The sequence below is a fragment of the Cottoperca gobio genome, chromosome 18 (assembly GCF_900634415.1).
Source record: "Cottoperca gobio chromosome 18, fCotGob3.1, whole genome shotgun sequence".
NCBI lineage: Eukaryota > Metazoa > Chordata > Actinopteri > Perciformes > Bovichtidae > Cottoperca > Cottoperca gobio.
In genome coordinates this window covers 8,269,441-8,289,748 of record NC_041372.1, presented here as the reverse complement: position 1 = coordinate 8,289,748, position 20,308 = coordinate 8,269,441, and the positions used below count along the sequence as shown (strand labels likewise).

Below are 20,308 nucleotides of genomic sequence, written 5' to 3'. Positions count from 1 at the left end.
CAGGTCTCTTGTACACTAACTAAATGTTCTCTTGTGCAAGTGAACATGTCGAAACATTAGTAAGAGTGCAGATATGAGTGGAACTAATGCAGTGGTAATCAGAATATTTCTAATATTAGACAGTGATGAACATAAATTATCATGTAAGAGCTTACTTATAATGTAACTCACTCTGAGGAAGACTGCTTGATTGGTTAACAGTTATTGTGAAAGGCCACATCACCCTCACCCATGAACATGTTGACCAGACAAAAAATACAGCCTCAAAAATGTTTTTAATTATTAGCATTTTTTTTATTGTACTCATTCATTGAACAGTTCAGTATGGCGACGGTGTATTAGGTAAAAAATATTTAATTACGGAGGAGAGGGGGAAACATACCGAGAAAAACCTTGGATATTCTCTGAGATTTAAGTCACAATTTATTATAGTTTTTTGTTGTTGTCAAGGAACCACATCGCTTCACTTTGCAAGGCTCAACTTCATCTCACCTCAGACGCCGCTGTTTGCCATGTATTATGCCCGCATTGGATGATCTAATCGAATTATACTTTGCAATTGGATTTAGCAACGGGGAAATACTTGCGATTTTAGCCGAGAATCACCTTTTCATCCTCTGGGGATCCTGAATGTTGAAACTTCATGAAAAAACACTACAGATCAAATGTTCTGTAAAATGATAACAATGATAACAATTCTCAGCATAATTTATTCAATAAAATCATCCATATTAGTGCTATTTCATACACCAATTAACATAATGGAGGTGTGATTTCACTTTTTCAGCATTAACAGATTCTATAATTATCCTCCACCCCTATTAATTCATGATTTAAATGCATGTGTAAATAATGTGTTAGCGTCGTTCCTCAGTCACCCCTGAGGACTCGACGGGGTAAGATACAGTTGTGTGTAAGTCTCACACTGAACGTTAGCACTGATAGATTCAAGTCTACTTAACGAACGATGATTTTCTTCTCAATGCCACAGTGACACACATGCTCTATCGAGGTAGAAACATCGCTTTAACATTGGATGCATCATTACCAAAAGATTCTCTTGACAATTCATTCCAAAGAACAATTCAAACCTGAAATGTGCTGAAATAATACAGTACTGCAAGGGTTGATCCTCAAAAGGAACATTTTGAGAAGCTTTAAAGAAGCTTTAAAGTGCACCATAACATGATGAATATCACAGCGGCTCAACGTAGTCCTTATGTACTCACTTCCAGTGTCGTAAATAATTAACAAGTCCATCTTTAAACATTTTCTCTTGTGCAAGTGAACACATCGAAACGGAAGTAAATGTGCAGATATGAGTGAAACTAATACAATGGTAATGGTAATATTGGAAACATAAGTTATCAACATGTAAATGTAACATGCAAGTAAGATATGTAATTCACTCGGAGGGAAGACCGCTCGACTGGACAAACTCACTGACGACATGACAGAAGAACATAAAAACACACATTATTCTTCATCACTGATGGTCATGGTCCATTTTCAGTGTGCAAATTAAGTGAGGAATTGATTTTCATAATTCTCTATTAAAATCCTTTTTTCTTTTCCCCTCGTGCTCAGGTCATGCTCGGGTACAACGCAGTGTCTTGAGCCCACTACATTGAATTGTTGCGATTTCTGTTGAAGCCATGTAGCCGGAATAAAATCGAAATTGCATGTGACATGTGACTCAGCAGAAATGTAAATGCCAAAAACAATCAGCCAGCAGAACAAGTTTTTTTGTCAGACTTAACTAATTGTAATACCTATCATTGACATAAGTATGTGTTAGACATGTTGTTTTGGATTAGAAACATTAGAACATTAGAAAAGGTTCTGCACAGGCCTAAAAGCTTTATTTCGTTACTGACCGCTAGCATCTCCCCTTCTCTCTGGACACCGTGCCTCTACTTGAAACACATGACAAACATGGATAATTGGCACAGACACAGAGAGAAAAATAATTTCTTAATAAATTGGATTTAAAACGACAAAACCCAAACATAGCTACATCCCAAGCTTTAAGCACCAAAACCGAGCCCGCTTGGGTAGCAGAATTCTATTTAAAAAAATGTAATTTAAAGACAGGAAAGCAGAAGTCTACATGGGTATTTCAAAAAGGGTGTAGTGAACATTTGTGCAGGTGGGATATGATCCTACAGCACCTGCTGACATGCTTCATGCAGTGGAAAGTTGAATATAGAGAGAGTAATTTCTCTGGAGATGTTGCAAAACATCCATTGTTCGTCCAAATGATAAATACCCCAACATCTTTGAAAACCCAGAAGGTCCTTAACAACATTTAATGTTGTTCTGAAGATATTTACAGATTCTTCAATCACTTTTCTGTCCATCGAGATGAAATAATATTCCATCCGGTGCATGATAAAACAAAATGTAACCCCTTTACCTATTCTGTACACCACAAGAACAAATATATTTTTGTATGGAGCAATGAAATAATAAAAAATAACATTGATACATTTTGGATTGCATAATTAGATATTATCATCTTTGTCTGGATTAAGAAATAATTGTGCAACTTCGGACAAAATAGTGTAATTATTATAGTAGATTACGTAGCCCCAGAAATGCCGAAAGATTATATATACTTTATTTTATGTGCGCAAGATTAAAAATCTAATTTTTTTTTGGGGGGGGGGCATTAGTGTACAGGAGTCATGGAGGATTAAGGAAGTACCTTCAGAACACCGGTAAATGCTGTTAAATGACCCTCTTGTGTTTGTTTTTTTATTGCCAGGTATATACAGTATTTTCTTTAGACATACAGACGCTTAGCTCTGTGACTTGAATGTTATGATAATAAATAAAAGCTGCAAACTACTACGTGAACTAGTAGCCTAATCTATCTGTCAAGTGCAAATCTAACCAGGAAGTTCCTGATGATGTAGTACAACAGTACAATATTGTCATTAGTTCAACTATCCTTTCCTCAGTTTGGCTTCTGCTCAGAGAGGTTGCTGCTCTGGTTTCAATTTCCCCAAAGTTCACCAAGCAGATTTACATGACATTTAATCCGAACTAGATTACTTTAAGAAATGCGAACATAATCTATAGGGAACTAGTCATAAATGTAATGAAACCATACATATATGTCACTGCGCTATGCAAAAAATTACACGTCTAAATAAACCAACAGAACACGTCCGCAGGACATCATTATATGCTTCAGTAATTAAAGTAACGCCCTTTAGGTTGAAAAGCGAGCATGGCTTCTTAATGACAGGGCGAGTATGACCGCACCTTAAAAGTGCTTTTTTTCTGATTTATATAAACTCTCAGTTATTTCTGTTGCGTCGTCAAGGCCACAGCACTTCCTGCTGCAAGGGTCACTTGGAAAGAGAGGAAATAAGACTGCGTGTTAGCGTTCACGGAAGTCAGAGGAAGAGAAGGTGTGGTTTACAAAGGCCAGAAAAACCTTATACATTGTAGAACCATATGTTCAACTTTTTAAAGGTCAGGGGGAAGTGGAAGTGCAACAGGAGGAACTACTTGAGGAGGAACCACTTGAGGAGGAACTACTTGACTACATATCAGCAACTTCTGTAAATGACATTTAAAACCACATTACCCACACGTTACACGGAACATGTTCTCCTGGGTAACAACACCTTTCCTGTGTCCTCAAGTGTACAGTCCCTAGAGGTAGTTATTATTGCCACTGCTCAGATATCCTGTTGGAACATTCTGGAGCAGGTCAGGGGAAAGAACTGGCAAGGTCTTTCAATATCCACTCAACCAGCAGCCACGCTATGGTGAGCTCAGAATATAATCCTTTCATCTCTCTTTGTCCCCGATTTCTGCTTATTAAAGCTTGAAAAACGCTCTCGAAGGGGTTGTAATATATGAGGGACTTGAAATCAGGAGGGAAATGTTGTTTTACTTCTGCGCTGCTCCGTAAGCATGTGCAAATCTTCCTTTACAGTTGGGATGAGAAAAACAAAACAAGATCAATGGCATTTCACGTGTTTCTTGGGGTGTTCCTTTGCTAGCTGGTCACTCTGGGGTCCGTCGATGCAGTTGGCATGCCAGGAGAACCACACGATGATGGAGATGATGGTGGTCTGCAGGAGGAGCATCACCCCGTAGGTGGAAGCTATGGTAGGTCCAGGTAGGTGGGAAAGGGTGGCAGGGGGAAGCAACAGAGTCGGACTGAGCAGGATTGCCTTCACCTCAGTCTTGATCATGTGGAGCTCGTCAAGGATGGACAAAAACGTGCAACAGTGGAACCACTGGTGGCTGTGCCCCCAGATATCGAAGCGACCCGGGGCTAGCCGCTCGGGGAACTTGCTGATGTTGAAGACGGCTGACACCAGTAGCCAGAGGCAGTGGCGATAGAAGAAGTTGGCAGTTGAGGTTGATGCCACGAAGGAGGAGGAGGTGGCTGAATAAGGCGATCTGGTGAGGAGTCGGTAGAAGACTGGCGTGGAAGAGATGAGGAACGGGAGGAGGAAAACAAGGGTTCGGATGAGGTATCGATGCCGCCTCCACCTCTGGCGAGTATTACAACAAGATAATACGCAAATGATTGCTACAAGACAGGCGGACGGGATGTAGAAGTTCTCAAAGAACACACAGAAATCTGGGATTGCATAGGATGACATAAAAGATCCTGTGGGTTCCTGTTTCAAGTCCATTTGGGAGCCATTGTTGCCTCCTGTCTCCACAATCCCTGCCCGAGGGTGGATATAGTAGTAGTATGCCAACGATGAGCCAACTGTATAGGAACTGATAGTGCCGTAATCCACAAAGAAGCAGACTTCTCTTACCACCAGGGACATTGAGTTGAGCAAGTGGGCCATGCTGCTAGCCATTAACAGACAGAACACCCCGATAAAGTAGTTCCACAACGGATAGAAGAACGGGGCATCGCCATGAGGCGCACCTTCCCAACCAAACACCTCCACAAAATAGTATGAAAAAATAAAAACAGGGAGGAAGTGTGTCCAAAAGTTTCCGGTTTCATTGGTGGGCCTGAATGCTGATAGTAAGCAATCCCTCAGGCTATAGTTTGGGAAGCGGTAGCCAGTCAGGATGAAGTTTTCTTTGACCCGAGACGGCACATCCGTATGCCTCAGAAGAGGTAACGACTGACCACAGTCCAGTAGCATAATGGCAACAGTTTATGTTGCTGACAGCAAACAGTGTCTATTTGAACAGACTTTTCCTGCACAGTACTTCAGTTTGTATTGCTTGGCTGTTGACTTTATTGCTGATCACAGCATAGTTACTGATCACCATACAATATCTTGCTTATGAGTGGATAAGGCAGTTGCAGGCTCCTCCAGCTTGAAAAGACATTTCAACCCTGCTCTTCTTGGAACCTTTGAACCCGGCTCCACTGTGGGCCTTGTGAGCTGTAGGCTAATCCAAAGAGCAGAGCTAGTGTATAGACCAGAAGTATACTGAGAGAAAATGGCAGCGTAAGTGTAGTATCCAGAGTCCCCTCTGCTTGGTTAATTGTTCCTTATAGTTTCCTCTTGACCCGGGATCCCTACAAAAAGGTCAGCAAAAGATCCAGCATGCAATGATTTTCATATGCTGTTCCCTTATTTTGCATGGACGATTCTCATTTTTTTCAGCACATTGAAGTGTCTTGTTATGGACAGTTCTGCAGCAGCAAATAAAAATGAAGGTCACTTATTGCTGTGTTACAAGGTTGAACAGGACGTCTAAGGCATCCATACAGCAGAGATGTCCTAAAGTGGCGTCCATTAAGCTCTGTGGAATGTAGGTCATGCTGGCGTACAGCACTATATCAGGCTAATGCAGGCTTCTATTCCTCCTGTTGTTCCTGGTCCATCAGCGTGTATCCACGTCCGACATTCAATTCATTCAGCACGGAACAGTCCGTTGCAATGCCCGCTGCAGAGAAGAATAAATCGCACGGGACTGAAGAGCAAAACGTTATACGCTATGTGCCGGTGTTCAGTCCTTAAACGCAATCTAACGTTTAAATATAGTTCACGGGTGAAAGCCAGGACACGACTGCGGTGAGTCTTTAACCCTGTAAGTCTGAAGCCAGCCGGCATTTAAACAAAACACCGAGGAGAACGGGAGACTGTTTGACAGGTACCAGCATCAAGTTACATATACGATAATACCGAGGTTCCGGTTGTAAGTTTCAAAATAAAGCTCAGTGGTTGTGATGCGCTTGTTCGAGGTCATGTTGCTGTTTTTTTCCGGTTACCTTTAAACTAAATTGACATGATTGATATCTCCATTATTTTCATGAGATTTTTACATCAAATTCAAATCGGCTTTACTGGCATGACCATATAACTCCTACATTATTGCCAAAGCAGAATGTAAAAAGGAAACGAATGATTAAAAAATAAAGAATATAATAATAAATATACACAAGATGAGATATAATAGGAAAAAATGAGTTAAACAATTGAATTTAATCTCACCAAGAGAGAGAGAGATTCAATTAGATAACTAGTCCGATTTGGAAAGGGACTTTTTATCTGGAAAATATATGGTTTAGTTTAGTTTTTCAGCATTGTATTTGGGACTCCACATGTTGTCACTGATGCAGACATTTTCAGAGAGATTTAGGAAATTTAGAAAATTAAGGAAATGAGCCAGGAAGGGTCGAGAAACCATAGTCTTGTAGTTAACAGTGATCTGTAAAATAGTAAGATTAAGTAATATACAGCATAATTAGCAGCTAGTGGATAATGCTAGTAGAACATCAATATTTAAAGTTGAGCTCTTCTGAATGATGTCTCCTCAGAATGTATACAGTTGCCATTTGTTTATATGTATATCTGAATTGAATTTGTATTCTGAACATTTTTTTATTATGTTTATGAGTGATGGAAAAAACACGAATGCAAACAATTACATACTTCCATACCAATACAAAATTCATTATTTACATGGTCGAAAACTGGCATTGCCATATAAGTGCAAACCAGAGGAACAACAGCAAACCTTCAAATCTGTCTTCACCTTTTGATTATTTTGATCTATTTCTTTCTATAGTTTTCATCATTACCATTACATCTCATTTTGATATTAATTTATTTTTGTCTGTCTATTTTTCTGTAATTATTCTGTTTTAGTATAAATATTGTAGTATAGTGTAATGGTGTAGTTAACGTCCATTAAACATAAAGACAGAAACCTGACCCTTTTATTTTGAAGGCAAATTCACTTAGTTTCCGGTTTTGCTTTGACTAACTGCGTGTATTGAGGCAGTTAAATGCAGAGTGCCGAACTATTTCAAAGCTCTGATTTTCCTGCTTTTGTCCTTTCTTGTGTTTTTGCGGTTGTGTCCTCGATACGGATATTTATGGAGAAAAAGTTTAATATTTCAGAACGACAGATGTAAAACCGTGCCGTACTGTGCTAACGGAGTTCCCATCTGCTTAAAATGCAGAGCGTCCCTGTTGAGTAATCCTGTTAGACCACCAATGCCTGTTCCTCTGGGTATCTCAACCTTTTACAAAGTGCCATCCCCTCCTTTCCTTCGTTTTCATTGTAAAGAGCTTCACTGGACAGACAGAGTGCTCATAATGCTGCAGCAATGAGTCACCAAAACAGGTGTTGTGTTTCCTCATATAAAGTATTAAGGGGTCAGGGGCCCTATCATTTCACAGTGTGTTTTCAATACCGTCACATATTGAAGAGAATCCTCGTTTTAGTTTAGCCTCTAGTTCATCTTTATTTTATTCTAGCTTATTGTCCTATATGAAAAGGGCTTTTTATTATAGGCTAATGTGTTTCTTACCTAAATTTGTTTTTGATCTGATGGCTGCAATTTCCGGTCTAATGTTATCTATCTTTCTAACTAGATTCTCATTCACTTTTGATACATTTAATTAGGCTATTATGTCTAGGTTTAAAAAAACAAAAAAAGCGTTTTATTTATAGCCAATTTAAATGAAATTAAATGTATTTATGTATGTATGGATTTTCTAGTCTTGTATTTATACTGTCTATATAGTGTTATATTATTATATACAGTAGGCCTATGTCGGCTCTACAAACAAGAAGACTTATTTTCAAGACTGCTTTTTTCCAATATTACATACTGAAGAAATTATAATTGTTGCTTATCTATCATGTCCTTACATGTGCAAGTAACCCTGCCTATCCATCTTTCCAATCCCCCTCCATCAATGACTGTTGTGACCAGATGTCAGGAAGTCTTTGAGCCAGCAATTCTGGCAGGATGTGGTGGAGGTGGCCACTTTCCAAAATCCCCTAAAGAATAAAAAGCAGTGCGCAGCAGACTGGGAGAAAGAACTGCATCATGCCTTTTTAATTAGCAATTGACAGGCAACAGATTTAATGGACGCCTGTAGCAAGTTATTATGACATAATGGACATAAATGGCTGAGAAGATTTACATTACACACCCTCAGACACACTCATATTTGGCACCGGACACATTTGAACTGAAATATTATACTCGGTAGAACATTGTTACGGTCTTGATTAAATTCTAGTTTAACTGGGATCATTTTGATTGAAGGAATTTATGATTAAAACTGTTTTATTTTTATGTTGCTTGTGCCTTCATAAATCCTTAGATACAGTTTGATTTGCTCAAGGAGCCATGCTATGGTTCTGTCTTCAACACGATTGCGAAAAGCCCGGTGCATGAGTTAGTTTGCATGTGTAAACAAGACAAAGACCTTTCTCAGCAACAAATATGCTGCAAGTCAGTCACTTGACTGGTCATGTTTTGCAGAGGGTGAAGTACTGCCTTCACATATCTCAATTTTTTATTTAATGATTCTTGTGCCTTTTTTTTCTCTCCATTTTTGCCGGTTTGTGTGCACCGTGCTGTGCAGCCTTCCTCTCCCTGAAGGTAAGTTGTGGTGACTCCAGGGAAGATGAGCGCTGATCAGGCTGGATGCTGGAGTTATTGACCGCTGCAGGGTGCTGCACGTTTGCTAAAGGCTTGTACATGAGGTGGAAGATAAAGCCATTGGAATACCTGGGAGGTAATGAAACATAAAGAGTAGTACAGAATTACAAGTAACAAGAATGATGAGTAAAGATCATCCAGACTGTAATAAGTGATAATTACAGTGTTGCAATAACATGTCAATACATGTCCTAGTTTACAGGGACTGTTCCAGCTGATGAGTCATTGAGTTTTATATCACAGTAGATAGTTCTTTACTGCTGCAATCTTCCAATATTTTATCTATTTAGATTCAACCTTTGACACAACGTCGAAACAAAACCAGTTTGATGTGGTAGGAATTGCAGCCTGATAACCCCTTGGTCTTAAAAATGTTTTTTTTATGTACATATTTTACAATTTAAACAACTGTATTTGTATTTTGGTTTTAGTAGTGTTTTGATTGAATCCAAGTTGAGTATCAGATCCATTTCTCAAATCTAAATCCTCTTGAATCACTTTTTGAATCTAATTAGGTTTGGATTTCACCAAATAAAGTTAAAAAAATAAAAATAAATCTGTAATCAGCTTTTGTTAGCTGAGAAGGCAGAAACAATATTCATGTTCAAAGTATGCAGATAAAAGACCAAAGTAATTAAAAAAAAAACCTACAGATGATATAATATGCCACCAGTGATGTTTGTTATTTTAAGGAGTGAAAGCATCAATTAAAAATGGGAATCCTGCTAATAGTATTGTTTGTACATTGCTCTCTGAAGGCTTGACAAGAGATTTGTCAGAGCTTAAAATACCCAAGGTATTTTTCCAAATTTGTCAATTCATGTGATTAGATAGTGGGGTGAAGAAAACGTGCAAGTGACGTCAAGTGCTTTTCTGATCAAGATAATATTTCAGCTTCCTCACCGTGGCAGCCTGTTGTCTCCTCCGTTGTTGCGCAAAGGGCAGTGGAAAGGGTTGATGGTTGGTGGGGAGACAGTGCCCCCGGTGGCCTTGTTCATTATCTGCTGACTGCTTTCACATCTCAGCTCACTTATCTCACAGAAGAAGGATGGAACCCTAAGCGACTGACATGGACACAAAGGAGGATGCTGCCAAATCAACAGGGTGTGGTAGTGTCACTTAAATGGCCCATTTGATTGACTTATTTGATTTGTCCATTGATAGCTGGTTACGTGATTGTTCACCACATCGACGTCAAGTTGCGTTTCTCCAAAAGTGAATTCTGTTTCAGCCTGCATTATTTTTTTTGCTATCTCTTTCGTTCCCCACCGTGGCAGGCTAAACGCACTACCCACATTCAAATGAATGGGAGGACTGGCGTTGGTGTCAAGTCCATTGTTCTAGTCAAGAGGTTAGTCATCTTTATAGATTTAGTGCCAAGTTTAGGCTGAAAGTAACCAAAGCAATGCTGATGCAGCTAAACTAACTGAGGATTAAACTAAAGAATCTCACATTAGTCAAAAGAAACAGAAATGTAGGAATGACAGTTTGTGGTTTTATGGGAAGTTGCTGGAACTATGTCTTAGTGAAAAAGTTTATCCATCAACCAACCACTTCTATATATAAGTTGCCAGATATGGTCTGTGAGCACTGGTGCTGTTTTTGGAAGTACCAAACCTGGCAACCTCACTGAGTTCAGTTGTTTCGCCAAGAAACAGTCGAAGTATATAAACGTCCCTCAAAATCACTAATTGTTATTTTCACATTTCTGCTAATGTTGAGAATAAGATCCAGGCTGAAAAATACCAGAATTACAGATTTGCCTCTTTCACTACTGCTTATATGTCATTTGTAGTACGAGCAGTCCGATCGGGACTGGTGTTTCTTGTATTTATAACCTGGAGTTTGAGAAGAGTGGTGAACCAAGAGTCATTTTGCTGGAAAGCTGGCTTGAAACCTGTGAATGAACACACACACACACACACACACACACACACACACACACACACACACACACACACACACACACACACACACACACACACACACACACACACACACACTCATAAAATACTAAGCTTACAGACAAAGGCTGTTTGTTGAAGGAAACTTAGGCTTCCTTCCCACCATTCAAAAGATGACAATACATTTCACATACAGATTCACACATGAAAAAAACAAAAACAAACATCTTGTATACATTGCGCCCTTTGAAAGTCGACACAAACAAACACTCACCGATGACCAGGTCAGGCTGAGGCTCAGGCTCTTGCAGCATGTTGTACGTGCTGCGGTAAAGTTTAACTCTGATGCTCCTCGTGTCAGCTCTCTGACGTGGCATCAAGTGGCAGTCAGTGACGATCACACCGCCATTCTGACAGAAGACAACCTGGTTAGTTTACTGGAAACCACTAGTTGTGTGTGAGTGTGATTGTCTTACAGCTCACATAACTGAATGTTATATATCTAGTCCTGTAGTATACATCTCTTTTTTATTGTTTTCTTCCAAGTTGGCAAACTGTGCATCCCAGCCAACATATGGTCAACACTTGGACAGACGATCTAATTAATCTACTGAGTCTCAGCTGGTTAAACCTCTTTTTAGTCTCCTGTTAGTTGTTGTAATTAAAATATGGTTCTGTTTCTGTTGTCAGACAGCTGAACAAGAAATAACCATTTGATTGGGACTCAGGGCCGTTTCATTAAATTTAAAACATACAAACGGGGATTTGTGAGTTTATTCTCTCACATTAGAGCAGATGCTGTACATTTGTGAAACGTAACTGCCAACTTGAAAGGGCCCCTGGCAGTCAGTGGTGCTGATCAAGTCAGAATTCTTTTAATCATTAAGGTTGTCGGACAAATTAAATATGTAAGTGACAACACTTGTACTGTGTGATTGGCTATATCAACATTTAAATCAAGTGACCAAAGATAAAGTTAGAGGTGACAGAACATGCTGCCACACTAACTTCCCGTAAGGTTAATCCACTCTGGAGACCGTTTTAGAAAAGCTATGTTTTTGAGTAAGGAATATAAGGCAGAAAGAGAGAATAAGATGCATTGTTACATTTATAAAAATCTATATATGTATAGACAATTATAATCATATTGTTTGTTCTTGTTGGCCACTAGCTATTATTTAAACTACCCACCATTTTCTGTATCACAAGCTGCACTTTGTCACACCAAGAGGGAAGACGCTCACGGATAAACACCAGTTCAAAGGTCACATGAGGCATAAGCACTGATAGTTCCTGTTGGACAAGACAGATAAGAGGTTCCATCAGTCTGGTTACTTAAACAGGACGCAGAGGTTGTTGTAGCTTTTGCAAATCACCGCTGGCATCGGGTAGAAAATTGAGTGTAACCAAAGGGTAGAAAAAGTGGCGAACAATCAAAAGAAACATGTAAACTAGCATCTACCCAAAGTCAAGAGGTTCCATGCCATTGTTACGACGTCGCATTATTCTGTAATCCCAAAAGTTATATGTAGTAAACATAGTCAATAGTTACCCCGAAAGCAAATGCACCCATTCTCGAGAACAACCAGAAGCACATGGTTAATTATTATGCAACATAAATCATCGGACCTTCCCGTAGTTATATTTCTATTCCTACAAATGCGAAGGCGTGACCCACCCAACTCTGACTCAGATTGGCCCATCCTGACATCCTTACCTGAACCGGTACCAATCTCACTCCTCATGCCTGAACTTAACCAATGTAACCAATGAAGGCAATGAGTACTAGCCAGTCAGAGGCAGAGTAGGTCGGGTCAGGCCTTTGCCATAGTAGGATAACAAATCTGGAAGGTCATCATTCTGTATAATAATCAGTCATGTGCTTATGTTTGTAGAAGGGAGAGCGTGTGGTTTCGTAACAATGGGTGTTTGTTTTCGGGATAAGAGGCTGTCGGACAAACGGGCTTTCGGACAAATTAGCTTTTGGTCCAAATGTTTTTGCGTGGGGATTTGGAATAATAGGCTGTCGGAACAATGGGCTGTCATCAAACAGGTTTGGTAAAACACACCTGTCCTCCAGTAAGAGCTATTATAGCCATTATAGTAACTGTCAAAAAAAAACGTCACAAAGGAAATATAACAGAACAGTAAAGTCTTACCCAGAAGGTCAACAGAGTTTGCAACTCCCTGTAGGACTCAATGATGTGGATCCTCAGTGACTGTTTTTTCAGGATGTTCACCTCTGGAACTGAGAAAGGAAACACACACACACACACACACACACACACACACACACACACACACACACACACACACACACACACACACACACACACATACACACACACACACACACACACACACACACACACACACACACACACATACAGTACTCATACATATTAATATAGTAAGCTATTTAAAAATGTATATAAGTAGAGTGACATTTCTACCAGCTAAATGTTGACACTCTAAAGGTAAGTGTAGTGTAATAGTATGTCCATATGCTAACACAGCATTAAATTATTTAGTTTTGTTTCAGTCAAACCATGTTTTTCATCTAAAATAAATATGTTGATTTAAAAGGGTTAGGTTTATTTCTGTAAGTCGATTTACAACAACCAACACAACTGCATCAATCTCACCCAATGTCTCTGGCCTTTTGTCACTATGTTTTGTGGATTTAGCTATGTAGCTAGTAAACTATGTAGGAGGATGATATCCATATTCCTAATCCCACATTAGGCAGACATTTGAGATTTAGATGTTGATTCAGAAGTCTGGAACCAGGCTACCGCTTTTCTGATACTGATCAACAGATCACGTTTAAACATGTTCAAATAAAATACATGTTTTCGTCACGGCGTTGACATCAATGCAGTAAATAGACGGAAAGCTACCATGCATGTGCCCTTTAAATCATGTTGTATTTTGCTGACCTATTGTTTGGCACTTAAGTAGATTTCATTGTCACAGTACCATAGTGAATACTGAAGTGTTAAAAACAAATATGGAAAAACACAACATGACTCTTTAGCATCTTAATAGCATATTCTTAGGAAGAGATTTTGGGAAAAAGTTGCTTCAAGTGCAGCTTTAAATCAAAGTTTAACCTTAAACCCAGCTAGACGGCCCTCACTCTGTCCTTGTTGAGACATTAAACCCACTGAAAAACACTCACAATGCTTTGGGACCAGGGAAGTGATGATGTAGTAGATGGAGAGAGTAGAGCTGAGCAGAGGAGCTACTACAGAGGATAGACTGAGGCCTCTCCATTTAAAGTACTGAAGCCATGACACTGAGGGGAAGACATTAGCATAAACATTAGTGGTAGAAATCGTTACCTTTCACTGTGTGTGTTAAACCCTTGTGCCTCACTTAATATAATTTTGGATGTGTTAATGCATATGGCATACATTTTGGCAAAGGTATGGAGTTCAAACTTAGCTCCCCATTGAAACCCCATTAATGTTGTTGCTAATCATTGACAAACCCATAATGTGAAAGATCTAGCATTTATTATACAGAAATGTTTTTAATTGTGTTTTTCCCCCTATACATTTCTGAAAATAAATTAATATTTTGGTAGTTATGATCAAGATTTAACTCAGTGAAAGTGGAATGTAATATTAGTATAATAAATGTATGGAGACATCTTTGTCTAAGGACATCAGAGCCACTTTTTTTTTTTTTAAGTGAGGCACGAGGGTTAATCTTTATAGACAATAACTATATTAGATGTATTACTTACCGAGTGGTTTCTTGAGGCTGAGAAGGTTGTGGGGGTCTGGCCCAAACTTCAACATGTCCGCTTCCTCTTTCAGAGGCTCATAGGCATTTCTGTGACCTTGACACACATTGTTTATTTAAATCTATTTCTCTATATTCTTATTTGTTCCATTGCTGTATCCTACAGTATTTTCAGAAAATCCAATTTAATCTTTGCAGCAATTTGCTTTATTGAATCGTAGGTTCGATTTTCTTATTGAGATCTTTTAAGATTTTATATTGGTTCATATGCTATTGATATGCAAAGGAACAGCCATACAGTTTAAAGTCAGGGTTAGGAAGGAAAGGTAAGTAAAAAAAACTGTTTTCCAGCACTTTTTCAATAACTGAGTTAGACTGGATCTGACCAACCTTCAAGCCATTTGCAGTAGGTGTCTGCGGTGATGACGTGCACCAGTTGGCTCCAGTGCAACCAGTAGCTGCTAACCAGTTTGTTTTTTAACAGGAAGTCTTCCAAACTAAAGTCCTCTGATGTGACTTCTACAAATAAGGAGGGAGTAAAGGAATAAAGTTAAAGTAACTCTGACAGACACACATCCACCTATTAGAAGTCTATAGCACTGAGCATCTACACAGCCATGCTAGCAGCTCTGTGAGGCTGTACTGTGATGCATGGAGCTACATGCTAATGTCAATATACAATATTATAAAGCACAAAATGACAATGTCAACATTGTTTTTGTAATACCAAAAGTACACTGATAGTAGCACCCTGACATTCAAATGTTATCATTGGCACTCAGTACAAAGTGTTTTTTATTATGATTATTGACATATGAGTTTAAAACCTGCAGCCAAGAGTCTGTATTCTGGACAACTAATAGTGTGCAATACATTGCATATTTTAATCATGGAAGTGCCAGCATTTTGTCAAATTTAAAGTTTAAAAGCCTCAAGATAAAGAGAATGTTTTTTTTCTGCAGGGATTAGTACAGGTATGCCTCTACCTGCTGCATAGCTGAACGGGAGGTCTGCCAGCTGGGCCTTGTGCTCCATGTAACTGGCCAGTTTGGCACACCAGTGTTCTTGCTTGGCATCTGCCAGGAAGCACTCTTCACAGTAAAAGACTGCCTTACACTGGGGGCTGCGGAGGGATACACACATGCATTTGAAGATAAATGAAGGGGGAAAAGAACATCCTGTACCAAAGCAGGGAGTTGAGCACAAGAAGAGGAAGGAACCCAGATAAGATAACAAAGAGTAGAAAGAGGAGAGTTGATGGAGATTTGCTAACAAAACAAGCATAGGGTAAGAAGACAGCATGTGTAAGGAGGGGGTACAATTTGTGGAACAATGTACATTTCACAAGAAAAACAGAACTTTTGTCTCACTTAACCTGATTTACTGCTGTTCATATCTACACATAGTTCACTTTAAAGTTAAACTATTGGTAATATTAATGTATTATCTCCCACATGCATCTGTTAAGTAAGAACACAGAACCTTACCTCAAATCCTACAACTACATCTGGACAAATGAATAGGTTATATTTAGCATCACATAAAATATTGTATTATTAAGTTGATCTTAACACATACAGATTCAAATTTAAAAGAGTCTGTTAAACTTCAATAAGTAAACCTTTGAAGTATTTTCCGCCATGTCTACCTAAACCAACAATTCTTTGCTGATATTAACATACAGGATTTGTTGGTAATGAAGTCCTTCAGATTTTCAAATATTCAGCTAGTTAACTGACCCTTTCATTTGGCCCACCGTATTGCCAGGTTGCCAGGTGACACATGAATGCCATTGGCAAAGTAAGCCAAGTTTGGAGAGGCCTGCTTGAGGTTTAACAAACTGTTCTGTGCCACAGTACAGACTACAAAGCCTGAGGTGATGTTGACAGTGTCACATGCAGACCCATTATTAAGCTGCAGTTCCTGTTGGTGGAAAACACCACAGCGATCTGTTCGCACAATCTACATTCTCTGACATGGTGGAAATTAGCATGCGGCAAACTCTGACCAAAATGCTGATGATATGAAACTGACTGGAAGCTTTTATTTGTCATATTGTAGAACTGAAAGGGCTGATCAACATATGTGCACAACAGAATGTCTTCAAACATCATCACTTTAACCAAAACACACATGTAAATACTAAAATACTACCATTTTGATCATTCTTTTTTTAATCTGTCTTTTGCAAATCCCCCAATTTTGTGGAAGCTCAAGTGCAAACTGAGCTGCTGGAGTAAAGCATTGCTTTGTGATTGGTCTTGCTGGGGTTTACTGTTTAATTCTAAATTGACAATCTACTGCAGCACAATCACCATTTTAAACAAGTTCAACACACGATTCATTTGTTAGCATTCAAAGAAACTACAGCCCCCCCCATTCAATTTTACCGGCACAGCAGTGCACGCATTAAATGTCATCACAACTGTGTCTCCCTTATCCATGATATCCACACACAGACACACACACACACACACACCCCTGTAGATGGAATATAGTTGAGTAAAGCAAAAACTGAAACTAGAAATAAATTGGAAGCCAGGTAAAAAGAATAAAATAAAATATTCAGAGGGACATGGAGGAGGGGAGAAATGTAAGGTTTACTTTCTATAGAAGTATGCTGTGGTACGATGTATATATCTTCCTCATATCTTTATGCAATAACTCTCCTTCAACACGCACAGACACACCCTTAAATGTCACTTTAACTGTCTTACCATTCCTGAAGTCGACTGGGGAAGGAGCGTCTCTTACAGATATTACAGTAGTGTATTGGAGGCCAGCGCAGGCTGAAGGCTGGAGGCCCTTCTGGAGGCTCACAGCTTCTGAGGGCCCGGGGACACAGCTCCACGTTCAGGATCATGTTTCCCTCTTTGAGCGTGTGAAAGTGCAGCAGCCTATAAATAAACAAGAAAAAAGTCAGTCAGTCTGTGTGTTGATATTATTTCAAATACTTGGATTGGGTACTTATTTATGCTTTTCTTAATGTACTTGTATGATTTCAAAAACGTTTTGAATATGTTATTTTTCACTACATTAATATGTTCAATTCTTCTTAGATCTGATTTCGACCTACAATGTAGGAGGCTTCTGTATTTCTTCTGACAATTTTATAGGGAGTTAACCTTTAACAATTAAAAACATACACAGGTTGAGTATTTTATAGGCTGATTTAAGTATGTTTTGGACTCAAAACATTAAAAATTGACTACTACTATAACTACTACTACTATCGGAATGAGAATTTAACTTCTGACAGTGTCGATGCAGATTTAAAACTGCATTTAAACCTTCGTGAGATATTGAAGATACAGAAAATTGGATTAAACAGTTTACTAACACATTTTAAAGGCTTTCTTTTTAGCGTCTCGGAGGGTTGTTCAGGTAAAGTGAAAATCTTGTTCTTCCTCAACCCATTTCAGTACAGCAATAACAAAGCCTCCAACTTTGAAACAAACAGCACCAAATGTCCTTCTTGCTTCGAAACACAACACAGTTTACATGTAGTTTTCAAACATAAGCAGTGACATCAGCTGAGTGCAAATTTGAGGGCATTATTGTGCTGTATAACAAAATGAAATTCCCTGACTGCAGGTCAAAACATCTGCTGCTAATGTTTCTGTCCCACCTGTACAGGATCTCGTCATTGATCCTCAGTCTTCGGGGTCGGCGTGGCATCCCACCGCCCATTGGGAAGTCCATGCATCTCTGCAGGAGTGTAACTATCGTGTAGAAAGTTGTTGTGGCTTCTACGCTGTCCCCTGAAGCAAGGTCTGAACTACACAGGCCGGAGAACGACTCTCGGTCCAGTAGATCAAAACCAAGGGGGAGCCCTGATGCATCCATAACCATCAGGATACTTTTCCCATCATATTTCCCTGAAAATAACAGAAAGATAGCAAAAGATAAATAGCTCATTTGAGAGCAAGGCCTGGCAATTTCCGGTGCATTTGATACAATGGGCTCCATAGTCCTGCTGAGCATTTACTTAACGCATACGTTTAATTAAACTTATTTGCTTCTAGCTTTCTCTATAGTTGGTGTAACTTGTAATGTCTTTCTGTTCTCTGAATAAATAAAAAGATAATAAGGGATAATGCGACTAGCTTAGTCCCGGTTTGTTTATCATTATTTTCTTACATTCAGCTCTTATTGAGTTTAAATAAATAAATCCAACATTTTTGGAAATGTAAAACCAATAACAAAATAAATGTGGAAATATACAGATGAATAAATAGAGAATAAATAAGATAATAAAAAATGTGGAAATATATAGTGAAGTAACAAAATAATATAATAATAATAATAATAATAATAATAATAATAATAATAATAATAATAATAATAATAATAACAATAATAATAATAATAATAATCATATAATGTTCATAATGATAATAATATTAATAATATAATTTTACAGATTAAAAATTCTTCTTCTTTATGGCACTCTTGTGACTCCATACACACATACTCATTTCAGTTAGGCGTATCCCTGCCTTCTTAAGCCTTCCTGCTGCGGCTGCTGGCAGTGGCACAGTGTCAGAGCAGTCCATTACATGAACAAGCCAGTATGGAGAGATGTCTGGAGGGTAATTACGACGGGGAATTTTCATCACATTTCTCTGCTCTTTTCTTTGTGTCTGGAGGCAGCTGTACCACTGAGCCATGGTGTCTGAAAACTCCAGCAATGGGTCCCGGTTACCGTACACAAGTTCCTTCAGATCCATGCTAGTTAGCTATAACAGACAAATACATAACAATATATCAACAGTTTAAACCATACATACTACCATACTAATATTAGCTTGGGTTTACCTGAATATGTTGAATGTTGGTGTTGAGCAATAAGAATGACAGTGTTTGTTGAATTTGGATGCAAATATGAATTGATAGTAGAAAATTGTTATTTTACAAAACGTCCTTGACGACAGTTCTATCACAGTGGAACATTCTTCGTTTTCTTTTCTTAAATCAAATTGAATCAAATTAGTGATGATACATTAATGGAGTGAAATTTCAGGGAGGAATGAAAAGTGAAAAGAGGAGGGAATTTACTTTTGCTTAATAGCATTACAATGTTCCACAGTTGCTGTTCTGTTTTTGTTTGTGATAAAATAGTCATCTTAAATATGTTTCTGTGTTAATTTCTTGTTGTGGCATTTATTCTTAAGTTCATTGTGACCTTGAAAATATTATTTTTTACAGTAAAGTCTTAAAGTCCAATTAGTAGTATTTTCTGGAGCTTTTAATAGCTTTTACTAAAATCTAGTAAGTAAACCTTGAGTTAAGATTTTGTTGAATCTAGTCTTAGGGTTCTTTCAAGTGCATCAAGTTAACTCATAACATCTTATTTTCACTCAAAAACTTTATATTTATTGTGACATTTAATCCAACAAAGTCTCCCTTTTGAGAACCTGGAACTATCAAATGTCTTGAAAAATGACTGTAAAGAATATTATTTTAATTTTCTGTTTTTTTTCTTTTTTACTATCTGATACAGCTGTAAAATGATTTCACAAACTCAAAATTGAGCGATATTTGTGCCTATACATTACCTGGAAATCCTCGTTGAGTCCAAAAAACATAGCGCCCATTGGGGCTTGCTGTTTGACTTTGGCTCCCCCTAGTGGCAGCACCAGAGACGACACTTGGAATACATACAGTTACAGCTACATTCCCCCTAAGCATCCGAACAGGGACACTGAGATGAATGGGTTGACTACTACACTAGAGTGCTACA

At 38.5% G+C, this 20,308-nt stretch overlaps 2 protein-coding genes across 2 annotated transcripts; both read right to left on the bottom strand.

Annotated features, from left to right (window-relative positions):
- Positions 1-690: 690 nt before the first annotated feature.
- Positions 691-6,133, bottom strand: paqr9 (progestin and adipoQ receptor family member 9). The gene has a single exon (XM_029455213.1). The coding sequence runs from the start codon at positions 5,136-5,138 to the stop codon at positions 3,978-3,980; it is 1,161 nt and encodes a 386-aa protein (XP_029311073.1). The 5' UTR covers positions 5,139-6,133; the 3' UTR covers positions 691-3,977.
- Positions 5,804-19,418, bottom strand: LOC115023990 (zinc finger MYND domain-containing protein 15-like). The gene is made up of 14 exons (XM_029455360.1): positions 19,040-19,418; positions 18,194-18,443; positions 17,283-17,462; positions 15,552-15,688; positions 14,956-15,084; positions 14,567-14,662; positions 13,997-14,113; positions 12,975-13,063; positions 12,007-12,108; positions 11,090-11,225; positions 10,750-10,808; positions 9,815-9,975; positions 8,823-8,980; positions 5,804-5,892 (listed from the first exon to the last, which is right to left on the bottom strand). The coding sequence occupies exons 1-14, from the start codon at positions 19,293-19,295 to the stop codon at positions 5,804-5,806; spliced, it is 1,959 nt and encodes a 652-aa protein (XP_029311220.1). The 5' UTR covers positions 19,296-19,418.
- Between the last annotated feature and the right edge of the window lie 890 nt (positions 19,419-20,308).

What these genes read in the sequence shown, in the direction of transcription:
- paqr9 (XM_029455213.1), bottom strand. Translation starts at nt 5,138, where the DNA reads ATGCTACTGGACTGTGGTCAGTCGTTACCTCTTCTGAGGCATACGGAT.
- LOC115023990 (XM_029455360.1), bottom strand. Translation starts at nt 19,295, where the DNA reads ATGGATCTGAAGGAACTTGTGTACGGTAACCGGGACCCATTGCTGGAG. An exon ending in CAGCCTCAAGAAACCACTCG is followed by an intron (nt 14,114 to 14,566) that starts GTAAGTAATACA and finishes TCTTCCCCTCAG; the next exon opens with TGTCATGGCTTCAGTACTTT. An exon ending in TCAGCCTGACCTGGTCATCG is followed by an intron (nt 10,809 to 11,089) that starts GTGAGTGTTTGT and finishes GTTCATTCACAG; the next exon opens with GTTTCAAGCCAGCTTTCCAG.